This window comes from Leptonychotes weddellii, chromosome 4, assembly GCF_054177405.1.
Source record: "Leptonychotes weddellii isolate Sample4059 chromosome 4, ASM5417740v2, whole genome shotgun sequence".
In the NCBI taxonomy this organism is placed as follows: Eukaryota; Metazoa; Chordata; class Mammalia; order Carnivora; family Phocidae; genus Leptonychotes; species Leptonychotes weddellii.
Genome location: NC_138372.1, coordinates 112733341 through 112758988, shown reverse-complemented (window position 1 = coordinate 112758988; position 25648 = coordinate 112733341). Strand labels below are relative to the sequence as shown.

Genomic DNA, 25648 nt, shown 5'->3' with positions numbered 1-25648 from the left:
ACATTTTTTTTGGTTTATAAAAAGTTTATTTTTTAAAATGTCTCCCTTATGAATATAGGCATAAACTTCAAAATAAGACATTGGCAAATAGAATCCAGCCATTTCTTTAAAAAAGTGTTTCAAAAGTAACATGTTAAGCGAAAAATAAAAGCAAATTAGTATTAGAAAATGCTATGAAACCGTCCCGTGTGTAAATGCAAAGGAGTCCGGAATGGGTCCCAAAAAATTAACAATGGCCACTAAGGGACAATGGGAGGTTTGGTGTGAAAGAGAACTGGAAGGGGAACTTTATTTTGTATCTGCGGTACTATTTTCATTTTTATAAGCATAGGTTTATAAACTGGTTCTCTAACTTACAAAGAAATTTAGAGTTTAATAATAGAATCAATTGTGAAAGTTCATGCCAAGACCCAGAAGGAAAAATCTGGAGCTTCAGATCTGTGTCTTTCCAAAGGAGTCTGAGGACTCTCCAGTTACCCATAAAACACATTCTTCCGTAGGTGTTGCCGTCGAGGCATAGCAATAAATATAGTAGGCATCAGCTTTGAGCAGCATGGTCTTAGAACTTTAAAACGGGAAGGCAACGGAATTAGTTTATTGCTCACTCCTTTGATGAGGAAACTGAAGCCCAGACAGATTGTAAAAGGTTAGAGAAGGTGCTCTCTTGCCAAATACTCTTCTCTGGGTGCATATGTTCTCATTATGCATTTAATAATACTTTTTAAATTGATTAAATGTGTTTAAAAGGGTCTTTCATGTGGTTGCTACTGTACGTTAGGATCAGTAATCAACTTGCAACTTGGTATTAGCATGATAGCAACATAACCTTATTTGTCCTGTAAGGCAAGCGGACAAAATATATCATGAGTGAATACATAATTACTGGGCAATTAGTTATCTGGAATATTCTGCATCTATATACCATTTTTAAACTGTGATTTAAAATGCCTATGTTCTCTATGAAAACTTTACATAGGTTCCCATAGAAATATCTGATTTACAAACACATACACATGTGAGCAGTGGTTGCCTAGTCAGCTCCCTAACCTCAACCCCTATGCAGATCTTTTTTTATTATTATGTCATGTTAATCACCATACATTACATCACTAGTTTTTGATGTAGTGTTCCATGATTCACTGCGTATAACACCCAGTGCTCCATGCAGTACATGCCCTCTTTAATACCCATCACCAGCTAACCCATCCTCCCACCCCTCTCCCTTCTAGAACCCTCAGTTTGTTTCTCAGAGTCCATAGTCTCTCATGGTTTGTCTCCCCCTCCGATTTCCCCCTATTGCAGATCTTTGATTCTCTCAACTTAATCACAAAGGGTAGCCAAGGGGTCTTAAATTGATGTTGCCACCTAGAGGTTGAAAAAAGCCATCAGTTATAAGGAAAGCCTTTCCACTCACCTTTGATAGTTGTACATAGCTAGTTTTTCTCTGAATTCCAGGAGCTACTGTACTTCCTGAAACCTTCCTGTGTGTATTACTGAATTATTGTTCGCCACTTCAAAAAAAGACTAGCTCTCAGATCTAGGGAGAGTGAGCTTTATGTTTGATGGAACAAATGGGGCCTTTGGGAAGCATTTGGTTTTGCATGCTGAATAGATTACTCTTGTTGGTTTTGGTTACTGGTTAGTCTAAGAAAATTTATGGGTTTACAAAATATAACATTACGTGGGTCTTCCTAAATAACTTTCCTTCTTCTCTGCTCTCTGATAAGTAATCAAACAGTAATAAACACATTTCTCAAGTCACACCTGAGAATTTCTACAAGTTGTGATGAAGTGAACTTCGTGTGATAAAAGTGACAAACCTGGGTTTGAGCAATCACTTTCAGAGGTAAAAATCCTAGGCATGGTCACCTTTTATCCTATACTCACAGAAGAGGAATCAATTGCCAGGTTGAATTATCCATCACTTAAAAAAAAAAAAAATCTTCCTATGGCTGTAAAACAGCTACAGATTGCTTCCTTTGCACTCTTGAGGAGCTGATAGGGCCCCAGATGGAGGTGTTTTTCAGCAAGCTGTCAAGTGATCCATCCCTCAAAAACAACCATATCACCCAGCGGAGTTGCCTTTCTCTGCCAAGAATTATATTGGGTCAGGTGGGAGAGGCCAGGATATGATGAATCCAGGAAAAATAAAGGACAGAGAATTGTGTACCAGAAATGAAAAAGAGAAAAGGTGTAAATTACATTTAAATTCTAAAGGTCATATTTGGAGTTGTTTCACAATGACTTGATGACTTTTTTCTTTGCCACTACTAAGAAAGTAGATTCTTTCTGGAAAAATAGACTTCATGGCATTGATACTGAGGGGTGCTTTTGTGTGATTCTGAGGAAACTAAAGTGACATATTACGAGAGTAGTGCCTGAGACATACTAAATTATCAAAAAACCAAGGTCCTTTTAATGCATAGGCCAAAAGAAGATATAACAGGATCATTTGAAATAACAAAGCTAAAGTGATTGGAAATGAACACACAGCCCTAACGAATAATTCTCCAACAAATCTGGAAGTCTCCCTTGGGGTTCAGTGACTTTCATATTAATCTTACCTAGCCTTGGACACTGCTATTCACCAAGTAGTAAAACCATGGGAAAGTATGCATAGTCCATTCTTACTCCAGTATACCTTTGAGGTTGAAGAGATAAGTTGTGGGTGAACTGCTAGAGTTTTTGTTATGTGCTGTGTGCGTGCATGTGTGCGTGTGTGTGTGTGTGTCTCTAGTATTAATCTACTTTATCTTCAGTCATTGTAAAATGTTGTAGAGGGTTATGAAAAATATTCCTGTTGTACTCTATTTAGTACAGGGAACTCTTACATTTCCTCTAGAAACCAATTATTCTCCTACATCAAAAACTAATGATGTATTGTATGGTGATTAACATAACATAATAAAATTTAAAAAAAAACAATTATTCTCAATAATATCCTTTATACCAATCCATTAATAAATACTTAATAACTACGCGCTATACAAAGCACATTGAACCATTTGTGATTATTATATACTAGAGTTGTGCTTTCCAACCTGTCCCCGTCATGACATAACTAAAAATAATAACAGCTGTCTGACAAACCTTGGGGGGAGGTCACCACTATAGAGAACTCTTTGGCAGATAGCATGACTCATCCAGTCATCTTAAACAATTCAAGATCTTTACTGAAAGAAACTTCTAGAGTGTTCAAATATAATTTCAGCTGTGGTACAATTTTAATGGCAGTACAAATTTTTAAATTTTTATCACTTAAAAATTTTTATAGCCATTGATATCTTGTGGCACACTTGAAACAGTTGGTGGCCCTCCAATTTGGCCCCACATGCACTTGGGAAGCTCTGTACTACAGAAATAAGATGGCCCATAGAGATGAGCTTATCTTTACTGTTCTCAGTGTAGGAAAAATCCAAACCAGAAATTTTCCATAGTGTATATGCTCTCTTATTGAAAGTCACATTCCTTTTCAGCATTAAGTTTTTAAAAAGAATATTTTTACTTCTGTCATCAGAAATTTCTTATTTGGTATCTGCTCTGAGCTATTCATGAAAGTCCTTGTTCCTGTTACCATTGTTTCTGTGTTTTTGGCCTTTCTCTGCTTAAGTGTGAATATGTAATCTTTAAAAGCTGATGGAAAAACACCCAATAGTCTTTTTTTTAATTTATTTTAAAGATTTTATTTATTTGACAGAGACACAGTGAGAGAGGGAACACAAGCAGGGGGAGTGGGAGAGGGAGAAGCAGGCTTCCCGAGGAGCAGGGAGCCCGATGTGGGGCTCGATCCCAGGACCCTGAGATCATGACCTGAGCCAAATGCAGACGCTTAACTACTGAGCCACCCAGGAGCCCAGGAAAAACCAATAGTCTTAAGGCAGGGGAAAAAAGACCAATGTGGGGCTCCTGGGTGGCCTAGGTATTGCTGGTATTGGTCCAGTCCAGAGTTTGCTGTTTTTCTTCCTAATTGCAAAGTTAGTTTTTTTTTTTTTTAAAGATTTTTTTATTTATTCATTTGAGACACAGAGATACAGAGAGAGAGAGAGAGAGGGAGGGAGAGAGCATGAGCAGGGAGAGAGGCAGAGGGAGAGGGAGAAGCAGGCTTCCCGCTGAGCAGGGAGCCCGATGTGGGACTCGATCCCAGGACGATGGGATCATGACCTGAGCTGAAGGCAGACGCTTAACCATCTGAGCCACCCAGGCGCCCCACAAAGTTAGTTTTTTAAAAGGTAAGCAGATAGAGCTAGCTAAACCCTTAGTTTTGAAAGGTAAATAACACCATTTCTTTCCTTTCTTATAGTGATAAGGTGATTCGACTTATTCCCAATACAGAAGAAGAAGCAAATGCACTGAAGAAAATATACCACCAACTTAAGGTAAGAGAGCTTCCACCACTTATCCCTTACACCTATAATGTGTTTACAGGGCTTTGCTGATGGGAGTTGAATAAGTGGAATTAATTAGCCAAGGGGAAAAAACATGCTAAGAGACAACTTGAAAGAGCTTTTAAAGGATAAGTTAGGTTATTCAAAATATGATGTATCTTACCCATTATCTATTTATGAGTTCATTTATTTTCCATCTCCCTTAGTAAGGGAGATGAGAGAGCTTCATGAGAGAGCTTTTGTCTACTTTTCTCATTGCTGTGATGTCAGTGTCAGGAATATCCTATAAGTTCAGTAAATGTTTTTTGTTGTTTTTAATGAATGAGTGAATTTTGTTTATAATTTTCCAGAGCTTCACTTTTCCTTCTTAAAATTTTCCTGCTGATCATCTATACTTCCATTCTAATTAAATTCAAGCAGAAGAGAATTGAGGAAAATAAAAGAAATTCAAGTTAATTAATTTTGGTATGTTTCAGTGGATCTGATAAGAAAATTCTATTGGCAAATGTTGAAGGGCTCTGATTATTCAATCTTCGGTGAATTTTGTGGATTTTAGAGATAGAGAATTTCCCATCTCCCTAATACTGAATATAATTGAGTGTTAGCTTTAGCTAGAAAGTTATGATGAGAAGTGTAGTGATGGGCTCTTTTCTAGGCCTACGGAGAACAGAGGTAAGGCCATAAAATATGGGGTGGTTTAGCTTCTTTTTGATGGTTGGCAAAACAGATTACCAAGAAGGCCTCCTTAATCTCCAAAATGGGATAGAAAAACATGTGTCCTAAATGCCTGGAGGACAGTCCTACCTGGAGAAGATGTTAGGGGGATAAGAGAAGAGAGACAGACTCAGTGGCTTCTGGAGATATTTGTAATTATCTAATTTTTGGTCTTTTATTTTTGGCTTGATTTTTGTCTTTGACATCTTTCCTTGAAATATTGAATGTACTTACAAATGAAGTATTGAACTTGGAGTTTATTCATTTCCTTTCTTTTTCCTCATTCCCAGCTTTTACACATGCACTGTCCAATTTAAGCTTGGGTCTCATTACAAGGACTCGAAGTGAAAATGCAGGAGCTCACCCCAAATTGTGATTGTATCCTGTACCAGAGAGACTGCTTACCAGACATTTCCTAAACCTCTTTTCCTTCTCAAAGGAATCTCTGCTTCGGGATACCAACATGAACTTTCCTATGATAATTAACCTCCTTATAGTCTTTTCAGCAGCAATATCTGAACACTATCTAAACAGCCCATCAGGGACTCAACATTTGCAAAGAAGCAAAGCAGTTTTCAAGTAGAAGCTCCCATCTCCATTAAAATTGTTTTTTAGAGACACCATTGGAAAAAACAAAATAGCTACTTTACACCATGGAGTCCAGTATTTCAGGAAACAAATATGCTTAACCAAGTATTGGGGAAAAAATACTTGTGAAAGAATCCACCCCCCAGACACACACACCATTTGTAAATACATTTACATGGTAGGTCTTACAAAGTTATAAAAATAAAATAGCATAGTTCTATATGTGATAAGCACTCGTCATTATCAAAAGTAGTAAAATTTCATCAGTGAGGACTGGGAGGGTTACTTAAAAACTCTTCTAAATCGTATATGGAACAAAACGATGTTGAGCATAGAAAGGACTGTGGACACTGATGAGAACACATTATATTGTGCTCTTTTCTGTACACACTTCTGTATACACTTAAAAAAAAAAAATCCTGCATATTTTCATTTAGTCCTTGAGGAAAGGTAGTAATCTGGGGGAGGAAATGGTTTGGATGTGAAGGAGCTTAGAGGATAACTAAGAGAAGGGAGGGAAAGGGGGCTGGTGAGGAAGAGGGGAGCAGAGTGAAGGGAAGCAAGGGAGTTAATATCAGAATGTTGACGATGCTCTAGTGGTTCCACACCAGAGAGAATTACATCCAGCCCCTCTGAGTCACACTGCACCAGTCGTAGTCTGAGTGCTTCCTATAAATTGTCTCCTTTTAACAACTCTATGAGGTGGGTACAGTTATTGCTATTTTACAGTGGAAGAAATTAGGAGAGGCAGAGGTTAAGTAACTTGCCCTAGGTCACAGTGTGGCATTGGAGCACACATCCAGACAGCTCCAAATCCTCTAGAAGCCACGTGAGGCCTGCTTCCTGCCTCTAGTCTGTTTACTCTGATCATTTTCCCAATGGAGAGGAATAAGGCCAAGTTTGCTGGGCAGTGGAGCCTAGACTCAATGTGTACATTGTCATGTTCTCATTTACTTTATTCCTTGAGTCACAAATACCACCCCCAGGTTCAGAGATTTGCAAGACTCACAATTCAGCCAATTATCCTACTCACAGCTATGATTTATTATAGCAAGCAGATACAAAGCAAAACCAGCAACGAGAAAAAGCACATAGCATGAAGTCCAGGAGAAACCAGGCACAGGCTTCCAAGTATTTCCCTGTGAAATTACACAGGATGTTCTAAATTCCCCCAACAAGGAGTTGTGATAACATACGTAAAATATTGTCTACCAGAGAAGCTCATTATAGACTGAATGCCCAGGGTTTTTATTGGAGCCTAGTCATGTAGGCCCCCTCTGCCAAGTACATACCAAAATTCCAGATTCTTCAAGGGAAAGCAGGTGTTCAGCATGAACTATATTGTTTGCACAGTTTAGGTATACAGTGAACCACTCTTCTCAGTTAGATTTCAGGAGGGATCCTACCACCCTAAGTTTCCAGATGCTAGCTAATGGCCACACTTGCAAGTAGGCCTTTCTAAGAACAGGAGTTTCAGGCCTGCTGTGCTAATTTTCCTGCACATTTCTTCATTTCTTTTTACCAAAGACAGAGTTTTATTGGGTTGAAATTTGAAGCACTGAGCTTAAATACATTTCTGTCTAAAAGCATCATGTTAACTGGTTGTCATTTTAAATTCAAATGATTTCATTGAGTGATCCACTTGTACCACTGAAATCAGGAATTCTGGCCAGGCAGAGAAAGCAGCCTACAGAGAAGTAAGATGACTGTCTGTCATCTAATGCCCTGTGGAGCTGATGGGATAGAATTGGCACTGTTGTTAACAGCTCCTTTGCACACCTCATGCACTGCCTCCAAGGGGAAGGGAGCTTTTAGTTGCTTCCTTTCCCTCATGCACAGTGTGGTAGGCAGAATTCTAAGATGGCACCAAAATTTCTGCCCCCTGGTGTATTCACCCTGCATAATCTCCCCTCTGAGTCTGGCCAGGGCCTGTGAATATGATGAGATAGTCATTTCCTTGATAGATTACTTTATGTGGCAGAAGGGAGATGACCTGGGGTGGGCCTCACCTGATCAGATGAGCCATTTAAAGGCAGAGTGATTCTGGGGTACCTGGGTGGCTCAGTCAGTCAAGTGTCTGACTGTTGATTTTGGCTCAGGTCATGATCTCAGGCTCATGCGATTTAGCCCTGCATTGGGCTCCATGCTCAGCAGGGAGTGTGCTTGGGATTCTCTCCCTCTGCTCATTCTCTCTCTCTCTGAAATAAATAAATCTTTAAAAAAAAAAAAAGCAAAGTATTTCCTCCAGCTGTTGATGGAGAAAGAAGTCAAAGAAGTGCTCCTCCTCCTGGTCTCAAAGAAGAATCAAACTGTCATGTTGTGAGCTGTCCATAGGAGCCATGTGATAAGAAATGCTGCTGGCCTTGAGGAGGTGAGAGCCACCCCCAGCTGATAAGCAGCAAGGATATGGGGATGTCAGTCCCACAACTACAAGGGATTGAATTCTTCCACAACCATCTGAGCTTGGAAGATGACCCTGGGGTCCAAATGAAATCACAGCCCAGCTGGTATCTTGCTTTTAGCCCAGTGAGACCCTGAAGAGAAAATCCAGGCAACTGTATCTGGACTTGTGATCTACAGAACTATGAGATGGTAAATGGCTGCTCAGTTTATGGTAATTTTCTCTGCAGCAATAGAAAAGCAACAGAAATACAACAGAAATAGAAAAGCAATAGGAAAACCATTCACATGGTAAGGTAACAACCCTACATCCTGGCCTTTTGATGGCTCTTAGTTTAATAGCATATATGGATGCTTTAAGTTAATTTTTCTGACTTCATTGGCTATAACTAAACATCTTTGGAAAAGTGAAAAGTGAATGGGATTCATGCCTAGGCTATAAATTCACACTGTATTATCTGAAACATGAACAAATGCAAAATGTCTGTGCAATGTTGAGTGAAATCTGAGAAGGTACGGTCCCAGCATAGCTAATTAGACCTAGAACCACTGTTACAAAGCTGGTTACTTTGCTAATTAAATTTTATGGCTTTGCTGAAGAATTAAAACAAGAAAGTTAAACAGAAAACCATGCCTCCAGAGAAATGGATTGAGAAAGCGCCAACCAATTAAATTGTTAATTAAGAGCACAGCCATGATTTAAATAAAGTTATGATGGAAGGGAGACAGTTTGCAGGTGAGTAAAATTAGGGTCTGAACACCACGTTCTGCCTACATTTCTTCACAAATTCTTTGTGCTCTGAAGTAATAGAGATGCTTTATGTAAGATGACAAAATTTCTATGTAGAATTTACAGATTCTGTTAAAAGAAAAATTAATGTTGCTTTTGTTTCCAGTTTTCTCATTCAGAGAGCTTTCAGATTAAAAACTGTCCTGTATCCAAAAGTCTGACATTTTTTTCAAACTAAAACATACCCTCAAAAATTAGTTGGTTTGTCAGGTACCACTGAGTGGGATGTCAAGAACTGTAAAATTCCGTGGGGAAAAACTGCATCATCCCTTCTCCTTTGCTTGTATGTGAAATTCCCAGCTGCCTTTCCCTGGTGTGACTCTCCTTCCTCAGCACCGGGCTGAAGTTGACTGTTCTCTAATCTTTCTTGGTACTCTCCCAGGTCATACACTTGGATCTACAGGAACTTTGGAATGCTTGTGGTCCCTGCACCTTTAAAAGGTCTAACATCCACCTGGACATTTTATTGATTGGGAAACTTGTGAGGAAGAAGATAGAATGTGTGATAGAATTCACGCTATTGGAATCATTTGTTCCCATTTTCATTAGGAACTGATAGTGCCATTATAGGCATATCTCTTAATCATGGCTATGGTAGGCAGAATTCTAAGATGTCCTCAAGATTCTTGGCCCTGGTATATACACACCTTCTCCCAGGTATCCCACCAAACGCTAATCTAGGTACTGCTGTAAAAGGATTTTGCAGATGTAATTAGGGCCCCAAATCATTTGACATTTTAACAGGGAGATTATCCAGGTGGGCCTGACCTAATCATGGAGAAATAATGTTTTCTCTAGCTGGTTGCAAAAGAGGAAATCAGAGAAATGCACTTGCACTCCTGCTGGCCTGGAGGAAATCAAACATCCATGCTAAGAACTGCTATGTAGCAAGAAATTGCAGGGACTCCAGTTGACTAGAGGGAAAGCAGGGACAGACCTCAGTCTATAGTCACAAGGAAACAAATTTCACCAGCACTGGCGAGAACGTAAAAAGATCCTGAGTCCCAGATGAGACCACAACCTGAGCTGACACCTTGATTTCAGCCCTTGGCACCCTGAACAAAAAACCAAACCAGTCCCAGTGAAATGGCGAAATAATAAAACAGAGCTGCTAAATTTGTTGTAATTAAGCAGTGAAATCTAACACGATGGCCTTAAACAGCCAGTGACTTGGTGAGCTACCTGAACACAGAGGAGCACTATAAATGATATTGAAAGATAAAAGTGAAGAAGAAACCAAAATTTAAATCTGTCAATATGTTTGGGGTAGGAAATAGCATTTCCATCTTTTTTGTTAAAGGCTTTGTAAAGTAATAAAGCAACATTACTTTTGCTTTCTCTGGCATGATTTTTGAAAGAGAGAAAACATTTCTCATAATCCAGGCAGATGTCCAAATGCAGTTATGGATTAAATTTCAGGAACATAAATTTCAGATGTGGCATATAGTTTTCTCTGTGTGGCTATTGGTAGTCAACTCAATAACAAAACATTGAGAAACAATACAATATGTGGAAAAAAGCAGGAATACATTAAAAACATTCTTTCAAAGGTAAAAAAAAAAACCCTATGGCATTATTATGATGATTACCTTAGTGCGCTTTATTTACTCAACTAGGTAGACAACATAACCTTGGGCCAATGCCATAGTATTTTTAAGTTGACTATGTTTCCTTTGTTTGTAAGACTTTCCAGTTTCAGTGTTTAACTTACTTTGAGACTAGCTTTTGAACTTTAGTCACTTTTTTTTTTTTTTTAAAGGATTTTATTTATTTATTTGACATAGAGAGACAGTAAGAGAGGGAACACAAGCAGGGGAAGTGGGAGAGGGAGAAGCAGGCTTCCCGCTGAGCAGGGAGGCCGATGCGGGGCTCTATCCCAGGACCCTGGGACCATGACCTGAGCCAAAGGCAGACACTTAATGACTGAGCCACCCAGGTGCCCCTAAAGTAGTCACTCTTGATGGATGATACTAACTGCCATAACTAAAGTTCGTATAACTGGACAGTTTAAGAAGTCAGGTCTAGCACAGTCTCCCGTAGAAGGTGATCTCAGCCAGGATCGTTCATGCATCTGCCATCACCTGTCATTGCCTCACTCATTTCTAGTGTTAGCAGGCTGTGAACTGGGATGACAATTGGACCATGTGTCTCTCATCATCTAGCCGGTTAGCCTGGGTTTGTTGACTCAGAGGTCACAGGGATCCAAGACTAGGAGAGCAAACTGACAAAGCTCCTGGAACCAAAGCTTGGAACTCCAGTTATACTTCTGCCACATTCTACCAGCCAAAGGAAATCACAGGGCCAGCCCAGATTCAAGGGATGGAAAAACAGACTCTGATTCTTGATGAGATGATTGCAAGTTGTGAAAACATGAGAAAAACCTGGGGTCATTTTTCTAATCCACCCCATCCTCCACCCACATATCCATTCTAGTCTGTTGCCAGATCCAGGGTGGAAGATGGCAGCCACTCACTTCTCCTCTGCTTTCTCACTGCCACAGTTCTGGCCCTGATCTTCTTCTATTTGAATCACACCAGTTTCCCCAATTGCTTTTCTGTCACCTCACATATGACTCCTATTTATTCGCCATACTGTAGCCAAGGTGATCTTTCTGAAATAAAAAATTGACCATGTTACATCTTTGCTTAAAACCTTTTAAGGGTCCCCATTGTCAGCAATAGTAATTCCCAGCCCAGATTGCTCATCAAATCACCTAGGAAGATTATAATTGGCCCCACTGCTGGAGATTGACTAGATCGCTCAGGTGAAGCTTGGTTTTTAGTATTTATTTTTGCTGTGCCTCCAGTCTCTAATCTGTAAAGTGAGAAATCCAGAAAGAGTTGATCATCCAGTAAATTGTCAATCCAGTAAGAGATACACAATATGTAAACAAATAGCTGCAGAATAGAGAACCCCCAAAAGCATACTACTTATCATTCCTCTTTGGATAGGATCAGTTTCTGACTCCTCTTTGTTTCCCTGGCGCCTGGCAGTAGTAGGCACTCGACAAATCTTGAATGAATGAACAAATGAAATTAATTCATCCATCTACTTACCTTAAAGTATCAAAACAACTCTAACTTGAATTCTCATCAAAAGCATATATAGGGCTGAATAAATATTCAAAAGATCAAAACAATGAAGATATAAGTAGAAAGAATTACTGTAGAGCAGTGGGTTTAAGGGTTCAAGGAATAGCAAGGGTGTGAGTTAGGGGAAAATTCTCTCTTCAGTTACTAAAGTTTTATGGAGGAAGTAGGATTTCTGTAAGAGCCTGGTAAGTTTCTTGAGAGAACCATCTCTGAGATACAAAATCTTGTGTTAGAGCCTCAAGTAACTTTTAGATTTTGCCTTGGTGTGTTGACTAATTCAATGAATACAATAATGCTAATTACCAGAAATATTTTAACTTGAAAATCAGAGTTCAGGTGCTCTGCTTAGGAGTCATTTTGTTTTTTTTACATAATCAGAAATATCTATCTCTTTAAGCCTCTGATATACTTGATTAACAAATCAATTCTTTTAACCTAGAAACAGCTATTAGGGATGCCTATATGGCAATTTGCTGTGCCCTAAAAAAAATTCAGAGCAGCTTTTGCATATTCATCAACCACAACCACAAAGACTTTGCTTGATTAAAGAAGTTTCCTGTTTTCTACCATTTTGTTTTTCTAGCTGTATAAAAGTAAAGTGATTAAAATTCCCATGGTCCCACAAATATATTTCTTAGATCTTTTCCTGATAATTGCATTTGCTTTGAGGCTATCTGATCATGAGTGTTCTATTCTTTCACATTTCAGTTACATTTTGAAAATGGACTATGATCTAAGAATCAGTATCCTGTTTTTGAGAAAAGAGAAGGTACAGAGCATGGAACATAATCTAGCAGGGGAAAAAACATGGACCCAATATAGGGATTGGTGATCTTTGATAGGTGGACAAATTCGCTGGATGCCAGCAGGCTAGAGCTGTCTAGAGGAAACTGCTCATTATTCTTGATTAATAATATGTTTTAACCAACTAAGCATGTTTTATCTTAGTATATCTAAATAATTGACAGCAAGCCTTAAAAATTTTTTCTAATATGAAAATTTGAATAATGGAGATGATGCTAAGAGATTGGAGAACTTTTGCAATGAGTACAAAATTTCTATTTTAACAAATCTAAGGTTGACTCTATATATCACAGATCCTATTTATCATATGTATTTTTTTAAACACTGGGGAAAACACTTTACAGATTATAAAGAAAACACAGTGATTTTAGAATAACAAAATCTCTTGGGTTGCCTAATTTCTTTCAGGAGTGTAAGAGCTCTTACTGGTCAAGAGATCTATTGATCAAGGTTGGTCAAGATAAATGATATATACTGAATGTTGAGCTTCACAAAACTCAGGATATTGGCTAGAATAATTTATTCCTTAATAAATTGTACAAATAAGGTATGTATCATACAATCACAAATGGATTTAATCTCAAATGAGGAATAGAAGAGACATGAGCAATAAAAGTTAATTCTCTCACCAGTAATATTTAGCATCTTTTTCTTCATCAAACCTATGAATAAGGGTCTCTAGAGAATGTCCATTAAGCCAGAAAATGGCATCAATGGATGAGAAGGGAACACTTATTTGAGAGGGTTGTAATCAGAATTCTAGGTAATTTCAATAAAACAGAAGGTTCAGAAACACAGAAATTAAAGTTATCTTAAGGACAAATGCAGAATAATGCTTGCCAATTTTTAGACTATTAGTCACACGGAAAGGAAACATCAAAGATTATAGGGAAATGTGATCTTACCATGAATAAACAGTGCAAAATTGCACATCTCTAAACTGGTGTACCTATTAGGATGTAAGTACTCTGAGCTTTCAGAGATTCCTGCAGTGACCTTTCTATGGTAGACTGTTATACAACAAAATTGCATTGTCTCTTCCTGGGCACTATATGTCCAACCTCCCCTTCAGTTAAGTATGTCCATACAACTGGGCATATCCATTGAAATATACACAAAAGTGATGTGGGCCCTTTCTGGGCCAAGACTCTATAAAAGGAAATTTTCCCTCCAAACCGTTCTCTTCTGCCTGAATGACAGTAATAATAAGGCCCAAGAGGATGGAGCCATGACATGGAGAATTTCTGGATCCCTGAATCACCACACAGAGAAAAAGCTGTCCACCCTAAAATATCCACCTTCATTATATGACCAATGAACAAATTTCTCTTGTATTTAAGTCATGATATTGTACTTGAGCATTGTAGGGGAGAAAAAATAATTTTCTCTCTACCCTTCTGAGTTCTTAGCTGAGACCCTCTGTAATTAAAAAAAAAAATTAACAACAAAAAAAAACAAATAGAAGTTTATTAACATGTATACTTGATTTACTCTCCCCTAAGAGGCCCCTAAAGAGGCCCTAAGATTCACTCTTCCCTTTCTCTATTAAGATGTCATTTAAGTCTGAATTGTAAGCTACCCTGAGGTTACTCTCTTTTTCCTGGGTATCTCCTATGAATGGGCCTTTCAAAGAATAGGTAGGAGGTATGATAGTTTGTGACAGGGTTTATCTGTGTGTGGTACCACCTTCTAGTCTCTCCTGTGATACTTCCCTTGTTGATGAAACTCCTGGTGAGAGGATTTATGACTGATAAGGGGAGTAAAGAAAAAATCACTCTCTTCATTTGCTATTTTAAAGTGCCTACAGCTCAAAATAATCAATATACCAAAGCAGCATCCTTTGAGGTGGCATGTTCTAAATTCCTACAGTCATATTTTGGGGTGGCATATTCTGCTACCTTTCAGCATCATCACAACTAATACTGAAGATAGTGTATTAGAGTGCTACCTTAACAAAAACAAAAAATATGGCATTAGCTTAGCAGTTGGGAAGTAGGTGGAAGGAACATAAATATCACAATATGGAAAGAAAAGGCCAGTATTATGCAATAACAAAACATTTGGTAACATTTAGTAAAACTATCAGCTGTACTTGGAAGACAAAGAAAATGCCTATTTATCCTATAGCTGAGGAAAGTAATTGCAAATACTCAGAATATTAGCATGGGTTGGTTCTTCCCATTGTTTATAGAAAGATATTACAAGAAAGAGCTAAGTTCAGGCAAGAAGTGACCAGTTTATAAACAGAAGTAAAAAGAAATTGGGAGTACCAAAGGGCAGGAAAAAACTCAAACCACTTCTAGATCCTAAACACAAGAAATTAAGACCAAAAAAAGTTTTGAAGAAAAGTCCATTAAGATTTCTCAGGTTTGCAAGGTAACTTAGATTTAGGGAGTTACTTCTCTACTTTTCCACTCCATCCTCATCCCTAAATCACCACATGTCAGAAAGCCACCCACCAGCAAGGAACAGCTGTCTTAGAAATGAGAAAAAACTATTGAGTTTGAGCCAGGCCACACTCTGTGTTTATTTGTTGCCAAAGCTGGTGTTACTTTAACAGAACTAATACTGCTAAGATTGAATCATCTCTGGGACTCCTAACCATAAGTTCTATGGGCCCACTGAATATCACAGTCTAAAAAAGCTAGCATAGCTTGAGAACTTACAAACAATGTTCATTCTCTCAACAGATCTTAATTCAATGCTATCTGTTGGGCATTGTGTGAATCACACTCTGGGCTGTGGGGATACACTAGTGAAGAGAAACAGGACCTTCAGACCAAGGAGTTCAGAGATACTCATTAAGTCTTCCGGGGGGGGGGGGAGAGAAACTCTACAGACTTATTCCAAATTTATCACTTACACATATTTATATAACCAAACTTGCTTGTCCACTATTCCCCAAATATGTCCCATATGTCTCAGTCTCTAAGCCTTGTTTATATAGATGTAAAATGTATTCCAAAGTGTATATTAAGTGACTACCATGTGGTAGGCATTGTTCTGGATGCTGAGGACTACAGCAATAAATAAAACTCAGTAATCCCTGTCCTCATGAAACTTATATTCTAATGAAGGGAGATGGGCAAAAAAAAAAAAAAAAAAGTAAAAAATACAGCCTATCAAATGGTCAAAGTTGTAGAAGAAAAGTAGGGAATTTGAGCAAAGGTTTAAAGGAGGTGAGGGTAAGCTATTAATTCCCTACTTTTGAGGGACCTGTCAAAAGGGCCAGTGTCAGATGTTAAATCATCAGAAGTTTTTACCAACTGCCATAACTAGATGTACTTATTCTCCTTTTTGAGCCCTTGAGGAACTTTGTTATTCTCTTGTACAGTCTGTTCTCAGATTCTGGTTTTCTTACTCAAGCACATGTCCTCATTCACTTGTGAGTTTTAGGGAACCACAAACTAATTTGATAAGTATAACCCATATTTAATAAATTGTAGTGCACACTCAACTCTACACAACCTCCATCACCGCCCAACATTTTGATATCAAAAATTGACATATTTCTCAACATCCTTTTACTCTTTTCAGCCCAAATTCCACTCACACACCCTTCCACATAGAAATTCTACCTTTCATGCCTCATACATAAAGGATACATTATCTTTGAAGATGTATAGCACATTCTTAATCCAAAAGATGAAAAGTGTTAATGACATCCATAGACTTAATTGAGTCAAGGGTGCAAGATGGTGTAAAAACAAAAAGAGATAGACTTGTGAGACAGTCGAGGAAAAGCAAAAGCAAAACCAAACAGTTACAGAATTTAGGTTTGGTTTGATCTGGAGTTAGAAGAGCAGCTTTAGAGATAACTTAGCACTTAGTGATTCAAATATGTACCTTGGTTATTTTCAAAAGGTGGGTGGAAGGAAAAACATGATTTGCCTAGGAATCTTTTTCAGGTTACCTCACTGAAAATATACCATAACCCCAGGTTATCTTAAAGAGAAACTTAGTAAACACTGACCATGATCTGAATGTTCCCATAACTCTTACTCTTCAGAGAATCTACAATTAAGATTTTTTAACAAAAATCCATGGACGTGCTTTAGTGACTCAGTTTCATTTAATATCCATTTAAAATTTATAGATCCTTTCTTCTTTTAGTAACATCCTACATTCCTCTTGGAAAACCATAATCCTAAAAGAAGTATAATAAAACAGAACTCTTTCATGACTGAATGTGTTTGTAATTTAACAAGTTAAATGAATTTCTAAATTTTTCTCCTCAAAGAATTTAAGAAGAATTGCTAAAATTAAAACAGTTTGGAACAAATTCTGTACCCATCTCAACTTGGGAGGTAAAGAGTACATGCGTGTAATTGCAAGCTCAAAATGACCCTCTATACTTGATTTGTAAACACTTCAAAAATGCAAGTCTTGTACAGTTTAGAAAGACAGTCCATAGAAACAAAATTATCCTTGGATGTAAAAGAATTTTGAGGATATAATGCACAGAACCCAGATCAAACATCAAAAATAGGAACTTACCTTTTTCCAGTATGGCCACCCCAAAATTAGTTTTTTATCAATTTACTTTCTCGTTTGTAATGAGAACGTTGGCTTTTTTTTTTTTTTTAAGGAAGATACAGAAAGCACAGGATTATAAAACTCTTATGTAACACTTTCCTATCAAGGGATTCTAAACTCTTTATAAAATGTTAGTTTATTTAATTCTCACAGCTCCCAAGCAGGTAAAGAAATTACAATTTGCAATGGGCTTTATCTCATTTTCTGCTAAGGAATGAGTCACAGTTACTCTTGAAGCTGAAATGGAGCTATAATTTCTTAACACCTGACTGAGGTGCTGGCCTGACCTCATTCCACTTCTCTCTGAGTTAATCTGTTATGTTCCAATTTTCGTCTTCTAAGGTTTGGCAGTAAACTGTCTTCATCCCTACCTTCATGTAGAACTCCATGAGATGAAGAAAATGAAAGAAGCCTTTGACTAGATAGCAACTTTTGTTTCCATTTGAAAGGAAATGAATATTTAGGGTGTTGGGTCTCAGTACATCAGGGTTATTCTGCTAATGAGTAATTCCTTTTGTCTTGAAATCCATAGGGCTCAAATGGACTTGTAAAAAGTGGGATGTACTTATTTTTGAATACGTAATACAATACATTGATAATGTTCAAAATTCAAAATGTTTAGAGGATATATAGTAAAAAAATCTCCCTCCCATTTCTGTCCTAAAGTCACCATTCCCCCACAGAGGATGCCAGTGCTACCAGATTCTTACAGAAGTATTAGATACAAATTCAGGGAGGGAGGAAAGAAGGAAGGAAACACATAAAATATAGATATATATAGATAAATCTCTTCCTTTTTTTCATAAATTATAACAAACTATCCACACTGTTCAACTACTTGCTTTTTTTCATTTAAAATATCTTGGCAAAAAATAAAAAAAAATAAAATATCTTGGCAATTATTCCATAACAAAACACAAAAATTTTGTCATTCTTTTATATAGCTGCATAGTCTTCCATTGCATGGATATACCAGAATTTGCTTAGTCAGTTTTCTGATATTAAGATTGCTTCCAATCTCACACTATTACACTGTTGAAATGAAGAACTTGACTGAAAAGTCATTTCACATATGTACAGGTAGGATAAGTTCTCAGAATGGAATTCCTGGGTCAAAGAGGATATGTACTTTGATTTACAGATATTTTCCAAATTTCTTTCCAGAGACTCTACCAATTCTCCTACCAGAAATGTATGAGAATTTTTATTTTTCTACATCCTTGCCAACATAGTGTACAAACTATATAACTCAGTGAGACCTAATAATGAATTTTCTGATTTTTGTTGATGTAATCTTACTGGGGGTTTTTTATACATAATTGGCCTATAACATTACCTTCCAGATGTGTATGATTCAATATTTGTATATACTACAAAATGATCACAATAAGTATAGTTAATGTCCATCGCCACACATAGTTTTTTTCAGGTAATGAGAACTTTTAAGATCTATCATAACTTTCAAAAATACAGTACAGAATCTGAAAAACATATTGGAGCTTCTCATACTGTGATTTAGTCACTTTCAGGAAAATGTGGAAATATAAAGTAAAAAGTAGAAAATTGTATTTTAAATATGGTATTTAAAGTATATATCCATAAATCATTTGATAGAATACAACATTCATTTGTGATAAAAGCCCTCAGCAAAGTAGGTTTAGAGGGAACATACCTCAATGTAATAAAGGCCTTATATGAAAAACCCACAAGGAATATCATACTCAATGGGGAAAAACCCCTAAGGTCAGGAACAAGACAAAGATGTCCACTCTCACCACTGTTATTCAACAAAGTACTGGAATTCCTAGCCACAGCAATCAGACAACAAAAAGAAATGAAAGGCATCCAAATTGGTAAAGAAGAAAAGCTTTCACTATTTGCAACTGACATACTATATATAGAAACCCTAAACACTTCACCAAAAACCTACTAGAACTGATCAATGAATTCAATAAAATCACAGGTTACAAAATCAATGTGCAGAAATGTTGCATTTCTGTACACTAATAATGAAGCAGTAGAAAAAGAAATTAAGAAAATAATCCTATTACAACTGCACCCAAAATAATAAGATACCTACAAATAAACCTAACCAAAGACATGAAAGACCTGTACTCTGAAAACTGTAAAACACTAATGAAAGAAACTGAAGACAACACAAAGAAATGGAAAGACATTCTATGCTCATGGATTGGGAGAACAAATATCGTTAAAACGTCGATACAACTCAAAGCAATCTACACATTTAATGCAGTCCCTATCACAATACCAATATCATTTTTCACAAAACTAAAAAAAAGCCTAAAATTTACATGGAACCACAAAAGACCCCAAAGAGCCAAAGCAATCTTGAAAAACAAAGCTGAGGGTATCACAATTCAGAATTCAAGTTATATTACAAAGCTGTAGTCATCAAAGCAGTATGGTTCTGGCACAAAAATAGACACATAGATCAATGGAACAGAATAGAAAACCCAGAATTAAAACCACAATTACGTGGTCAATTAATCTTTGACAAAACAGGAAAGAATATCCCATGGGAAAAAGTCTCTCCAACAAATGGTGTTGGGAAAATTGGACAGCTATATGCAAAAGAATGAAACTGGACCATTTTCTCACACCATACACAAAAATAAACTCAATATAGATTAAAGACCTAAATGTGAGACCTGAAACATAAAAATCCTAGAAGAGAACATAGGCAGTAATGTCTCTAGCAACATTTTTCTAGGTATCTCTCCTGAGACTAGGAAATCAAAAATAAGCTATTGGGACTACATCAACATAACTTCTGCACAGCAAAGGAAACAATCAAAGCTAAAGGCAAACTATGGAATGGGGGAAGATATTTGCAAATGACATAGCGAATAAAGCATTAGTATACAAAATTTATAAATAACTGATATAATTCAACACACACACACACACACAAGCAAATCATCCAATTAAAAAATGGCTGGATGAGGGCGCCTGGGTGGCTCAGTCATTAGGCATCTGCCTTTGGCTCAGGTTCCCAGGGTCCTGAGATGATCCCAGGGTCCTGGGATCAAGCCCCGCATCAGGCTCCCTGCTCAGCGGGAGGCCTGCTTCTCTCTCTCCCACCCCCCATCCCCACACTTGTGTTCCCACTCTCACTGTCTCTCTGTCAAATAAATAAATAAATAAATAAAATCTTAAAAAAAAATGGGCAGATGATATGAACAGACATTTCTCCAAAGAAGGCATCCAGATGGCCAACAGACACATGAAAAGATGCTCAACATCACTCACCATCAGGGAAATGCAAATCAAAACTACAATGAGATATCATCTCACACCTGTCAGAATGGCTAAAATCAAAAAACACAAGAAACAACAAATGTTGGCAAGAATGTGGAGAAAAAATAACTCTATTTCATTGTTGGTCAGAATGCAAATTTGTGCAGCCACTGTAGAAAACAGTATGAAGTGTCCTCAAAAAGTTAACAATAGAACGACCCTACAGTTCAGTAATCACACTATTAGGTATTTATCCAAAAAAAAAAAAAATACTAACTCAGAGATACATGCACACATTATGTTTACTGGAGCATTATTTACAATAGCCAAATTATGGAAGCAGCCCAAGTGTGCATTGATAGATGAATGGATAAAGAAGATGTGGTATAGATGTACAAAGGAATATTATTCAGCCATAAAAAAAGAATGAGATCTTGCCATTTGCAATGACATGGAGTTAGAGACTATGATGCTAAGCAAAGTAAGTCAGAGAAAGACAAATACCATATGATTTCACTCATATGTGGAATTTAAGAAGCAAACCAGCAAAGGAAAAAAATAGAGACAAGCCAAGAAATAGACTCTTAACTATAGAGAAAAACTGTTGGTTACGAGAGGGGATGTGGGGGGGATGGGTGAAATATGTGATGGGGATTAAGGAGTGTATTTGTTGTGATGAGCACCAGGTGGTGTATGGAACTGATAAATCTCCATATTACACACCTGAAACTAATATAACACTGTACATTAAATAACTATACTGGAATTAAAATTTTAAAAATAAAAAAGTAAATATATTTCCATAGCAGGGGTAGGCCTTTCAAAGATATGTGTGGGTTGATGTTTGTAATATTACCAGTTGAACTACGGAAAAGTTCTGCTAAGTGAGAAATTCATTTTTATGAGATGTTTAAATGTATGTTACATATGCCAGCAAAGCCAGTCTACTACACATTATTTATATAGCATTTGCAAAAGTGTGATTGAGACATCTGATATTCCAAATGAGAACTTGTACTTAACTATAAATTATGACACAGATGTCTTGTAATAGTTCTTTCCATTTACAGAAATTGCAGGAAATTCTCAAGATTTTATTACAAACGTGTGTACACATATGCCCCGAGCCTCTGTTCTCCTTAAAGAATGGTATTTGACAGAATTCTAAAGTATTAGACCTTGTTCTGCTATGTAAAAAATAATACTGTAATATCAGCAAGAGGTTAGTATTGTATTTTCTCTTGAAAATCTTTGTTGTTATAAAATGAGGTTCCTTGAGGAAACATTCTTTTTAGTTATATTAAACTGGAAAGATTAAACATGTCTAAATTGGTATTACTAGATGTTCCTATGGCATAAACATTCCCTCTTCCTCATACTCTTATAATACCAAATACTTTTGACACCAGTTGAATTGGAAACTAAGAGAAAATGGTTCTTTGATGCTCTTAAGAAAAGTGTCCTTAAAAAATATTGCTTTGTGTCATTACTAATTCATTTCAGTTAGCCTGGGTTTGATAACTATTGTGATCAGAATGTGATTAAGAAAAGATACATGGTTTCTAACACCTCTTTGGAGTCGACTGTTAAACTTCTAATTAATACTTGGTCTTGACATAATATTTTATATAACAACATGACTACAAATTACGATTTTCCAGCAGAATTTTGCAAAGGTACTTCCCTCTAGCCTAACATTTCTCAACTATCAGAACCTCCAAAATATCATCATGGTGCTTTCAGGATTGCCAGTCATTCAACATGGTATCTATTACTGATTCTACTACTAAAATAAAATAAACATCAAAACATTTTCCACTTCAGTTGGAATAGTTTGACTTTTTCAGACCAGTTTTATTTAGGGGTAAATCAGTATTGGCTCACAATTATTTAAACAGGTTTTATTATTAAAACCAATAGATCAGACAAATATGATTGAAAAGATGAATTTATTATATTTGTAGGTCCCAAGACCATATCCATTATGCTACGGAGGGATGGGGATATGTAGAGAATCCCCCAAGTCAGCATGGCAAAGAGTGGGGAGTTATAATGGCAAGTGCCTTTGTTGTGCTTCTGCAAGGCAGGGTAAACCAATTTAGGGTTGGCTTGTTTGGAAAATTTCAGCAGATTCAGCATAAAGGCTGTCCCTGGTTGTCCAGTACCTGACTCTGGGGTAATTAATACAAGTGTAAAGTGGTCTAGAGTGTGAGAGCTCAATAAGGAACATGGTTAGGTGGTGTAGACTCCAGACTGGTTGGTGTGTATTAGGAAAGCACACCCCCAAGGGTAGGACTTTTCCCAGAGAGGTGTGGGGGGGTGCATGCAGCAACAAAGGAGGCAGGAGGTCAAGGCAAGGTGACTCAGGCATATTATCACATTGTCCAGAACAAAGTGTATCCAGCATATGCATGCAGAGCAGATGTTAAAGCATCAGGTTTACAGAAACTTGGTAAAAGCACCAAGTTTACAGAACATTGTGAATGCACTTTTAGCTGCACACTACTAGCTCCTTGCTATGGCTGTTTGACCATCATGGCACTTACCAATTGCTCTTGGTATTTTTACATATAATTATATATGTATATGTAGTTACATATGCATATGTAATACAAAAAATTGTATTTTAAAATGAATTCTTAGTCAAAGCCAATAGCATAAAATACACTGATGTTAAAATATCACAATGTAATATGGACAATTATGATAATTCAGATAAATCAGACAAAAATTTTCAAGATTTTCACCAGATTCACAAATTGCAGAAGTTTGATTTTTTAAAAATGGTATATAATTATTTATAATGGTTCTAGTACTTAAAGAGATTTTGCTTTTTCTTTATTGGTAATATAAGTTATCCATACACACAATGTGTTAAACATAGTAAAGAGCTTATAAAGAGTAGCAGATCATTGAAAGAAAAATATATTTATTTAGAAAAATAAGGCCAAAACAAAGAGGGAGACAAACCACCAGAGACTATAGGAAACAAACTCAGGGTTGCTGGAGGGGAGGTTGGGGGGAGAATGGGGTAACTGGGTGATGGGCATTAAGGAGGGCACTTGATGTGATGAGCACTGGGTGTTAAATGTAACTGATGAATTACTAAATTCTACCTCTGAAACAAATAATCCACTTAATGTTAATTAAATTGAATTTAAAAAAATTTTTAAAATATATATTTATCTTGAAACAAAAATTATTTTTTAAAAAGTAAATCATGTATATGAGCCTCTTAATGTATTGTTAAATTCCGTTGCTAATATTTTGTTGAGGATTTTTGCATGTACATTATCATGGCCTGTAATTTTCTCTTTGTGTGGTGTCTTTGGTTTTGGTATCAAGGTAATGCTGGCCTCATAAAGTGAATTTTGAAGTGTTCCCTCCTCAACTGTTTCTGAGGATAGTTTGAGAAGAATGGTATTAACGGTTCTTTAAATACTTGGTAAAAGTTACTAGTGAAGCCATCTGGTCCTGCACTTTTGTTTCTTGGGCAGTTTTTGATTACTGGTTCTACCTTCTTTGCTAGTAATTGTTCTGTTCAGATTTTCTATTTATTCATGATTCAGTTTTGGTGGGTTGTATGTTTCTAGGAAGATATCAATTTCTTCCAGGCTGTCCAGTTTTTTGGTGTGTAATTGTTCATAGTAGTCTCTTCTGTGATCCTTTGTATTTCTGTGATATCAGCTGTAATATTTCCTCTTTAATTTCTGCTAACATCCATCTTCTCATATAAATAAAAGAAAAAGAAATTATTCTCATTTTGATGAGAACTCATAAGGTTTAGTCTCAACTTTTTTATGAATCATACAGCAATGTTAGTTATAGCCATCATGTTGTACATATAATATGTACTTATAACTAGCACTTATAACTAGAAGTTTGTCTTTTCACTGCATTCCTCCAATTTCCTCTCCATGCCCCTCACCACTGGTAACCACTAGTCTGATCTCTTTTTCTATGAGTTTGGTTTTGTTTGTTTTAGATTCGACATATAAGTGACATGATAGAGTATTTGTCTTTCTCTGTCTGATTTATTTTAGTTAGCATTGTGCCTTTAAGGTCCATCCATGTTGTTGCAAATGGTAGAATTTCCTAGCTTTTTATGGCTGAATAATGTTCCATTGTATAAATATATCACAATTTCTTTATCCATTCACACATTGATGAACACTTAGGTTGTTTCCATATCTTGGCTATGGTAAATAATGCTGCTGTGAACATGTGGATGCAGATATCTTTTGGGGTTAGTTTTTTTGTTTCCTTTGGATATATTCCCAGTATGGAATTGCTATATCATATGATAGTTGTATTTTTAATTTTTTAAGGGTACTCCATACTGTTTGCCATGTGGCTGCACCAATTTACAACCCCACCAATAGTGCGCAAGTGTTGTCTTTACTCCACATCCATTGCAGCATTTGTTATCCCTTGTCTTTTAGATGGTAGTCATTCTAATAGGCATGAAGTGATATCTCAGTTTTAATTTGCTTTTCCCTAATGCCTAGTGATGTTGAGCATCTTTTCATGTATCTATTGGCCTTTCATATATGTTCTTTGGAGAACTGGCTATTCAGGTGCTTTACCCATTTTTGATTGGGTTATTTTTATGCTATAGCGTTGTATAAGTTACTTATATATTTTGGATACTAACCCCTTATCAGATAAATGGTTGGCAAATATTTTTCCCATTTCATAGGCTTTCTTTTCACTTTGTTGATGGATTTTTTGTTCATTTTTGCTGTGCAGAAACTTTTTAGTTTGATGTAGTCTCACCTGCTTATTTTTTTATGTTGTTGGTATGCTTAAGGTGTCATACCCAAAAAATGCTTATGAAGGTCATGTCAGGAAACTTTGTTTCTATGTTTTTCTTCTAGGAGTTTCATGATTTCAGATCTTACATTTATTTTTTTTTATTATGTTAATCACCATACATCATTAGTTTTTGATGTAGTGTTCCATGATTCATTGTTTGCATATAACATCCAGTGCTCCATTCAATACGTGCCCTCTTTAATACCGACCACCAGGCTAACCCATCCCCCCACCCCCCTCCCCTCTAGAACCCTCAGTTTGTTTCT

General features: G+C 36.8%; 1 protein-coding gene across 4 annotated transcripts in view; it reads left to right on the top strand.

The window, feature by feature from the left end:
• CPA6 (carboxypeptidase A6) overlaps positions 1-25648 on the top strand; it is a 252013-nt gene that overhangs the window by 83413 nt on the left and 142952 nt on the right. For all 4 annotated transcript variants that reach the window (XM_081816079.1, XM_081816078.1, XM_006734422.3 and 1 more), the window contains exon 2: positions 4301-4376. In XM_081816079.1, the coding sequence (XP_081672205.1) occupies positions 4301-4376 (76 nt within the window). The remainder of the gene's footprint in view (positions 1-4300; positions 4377-25648) is intronic.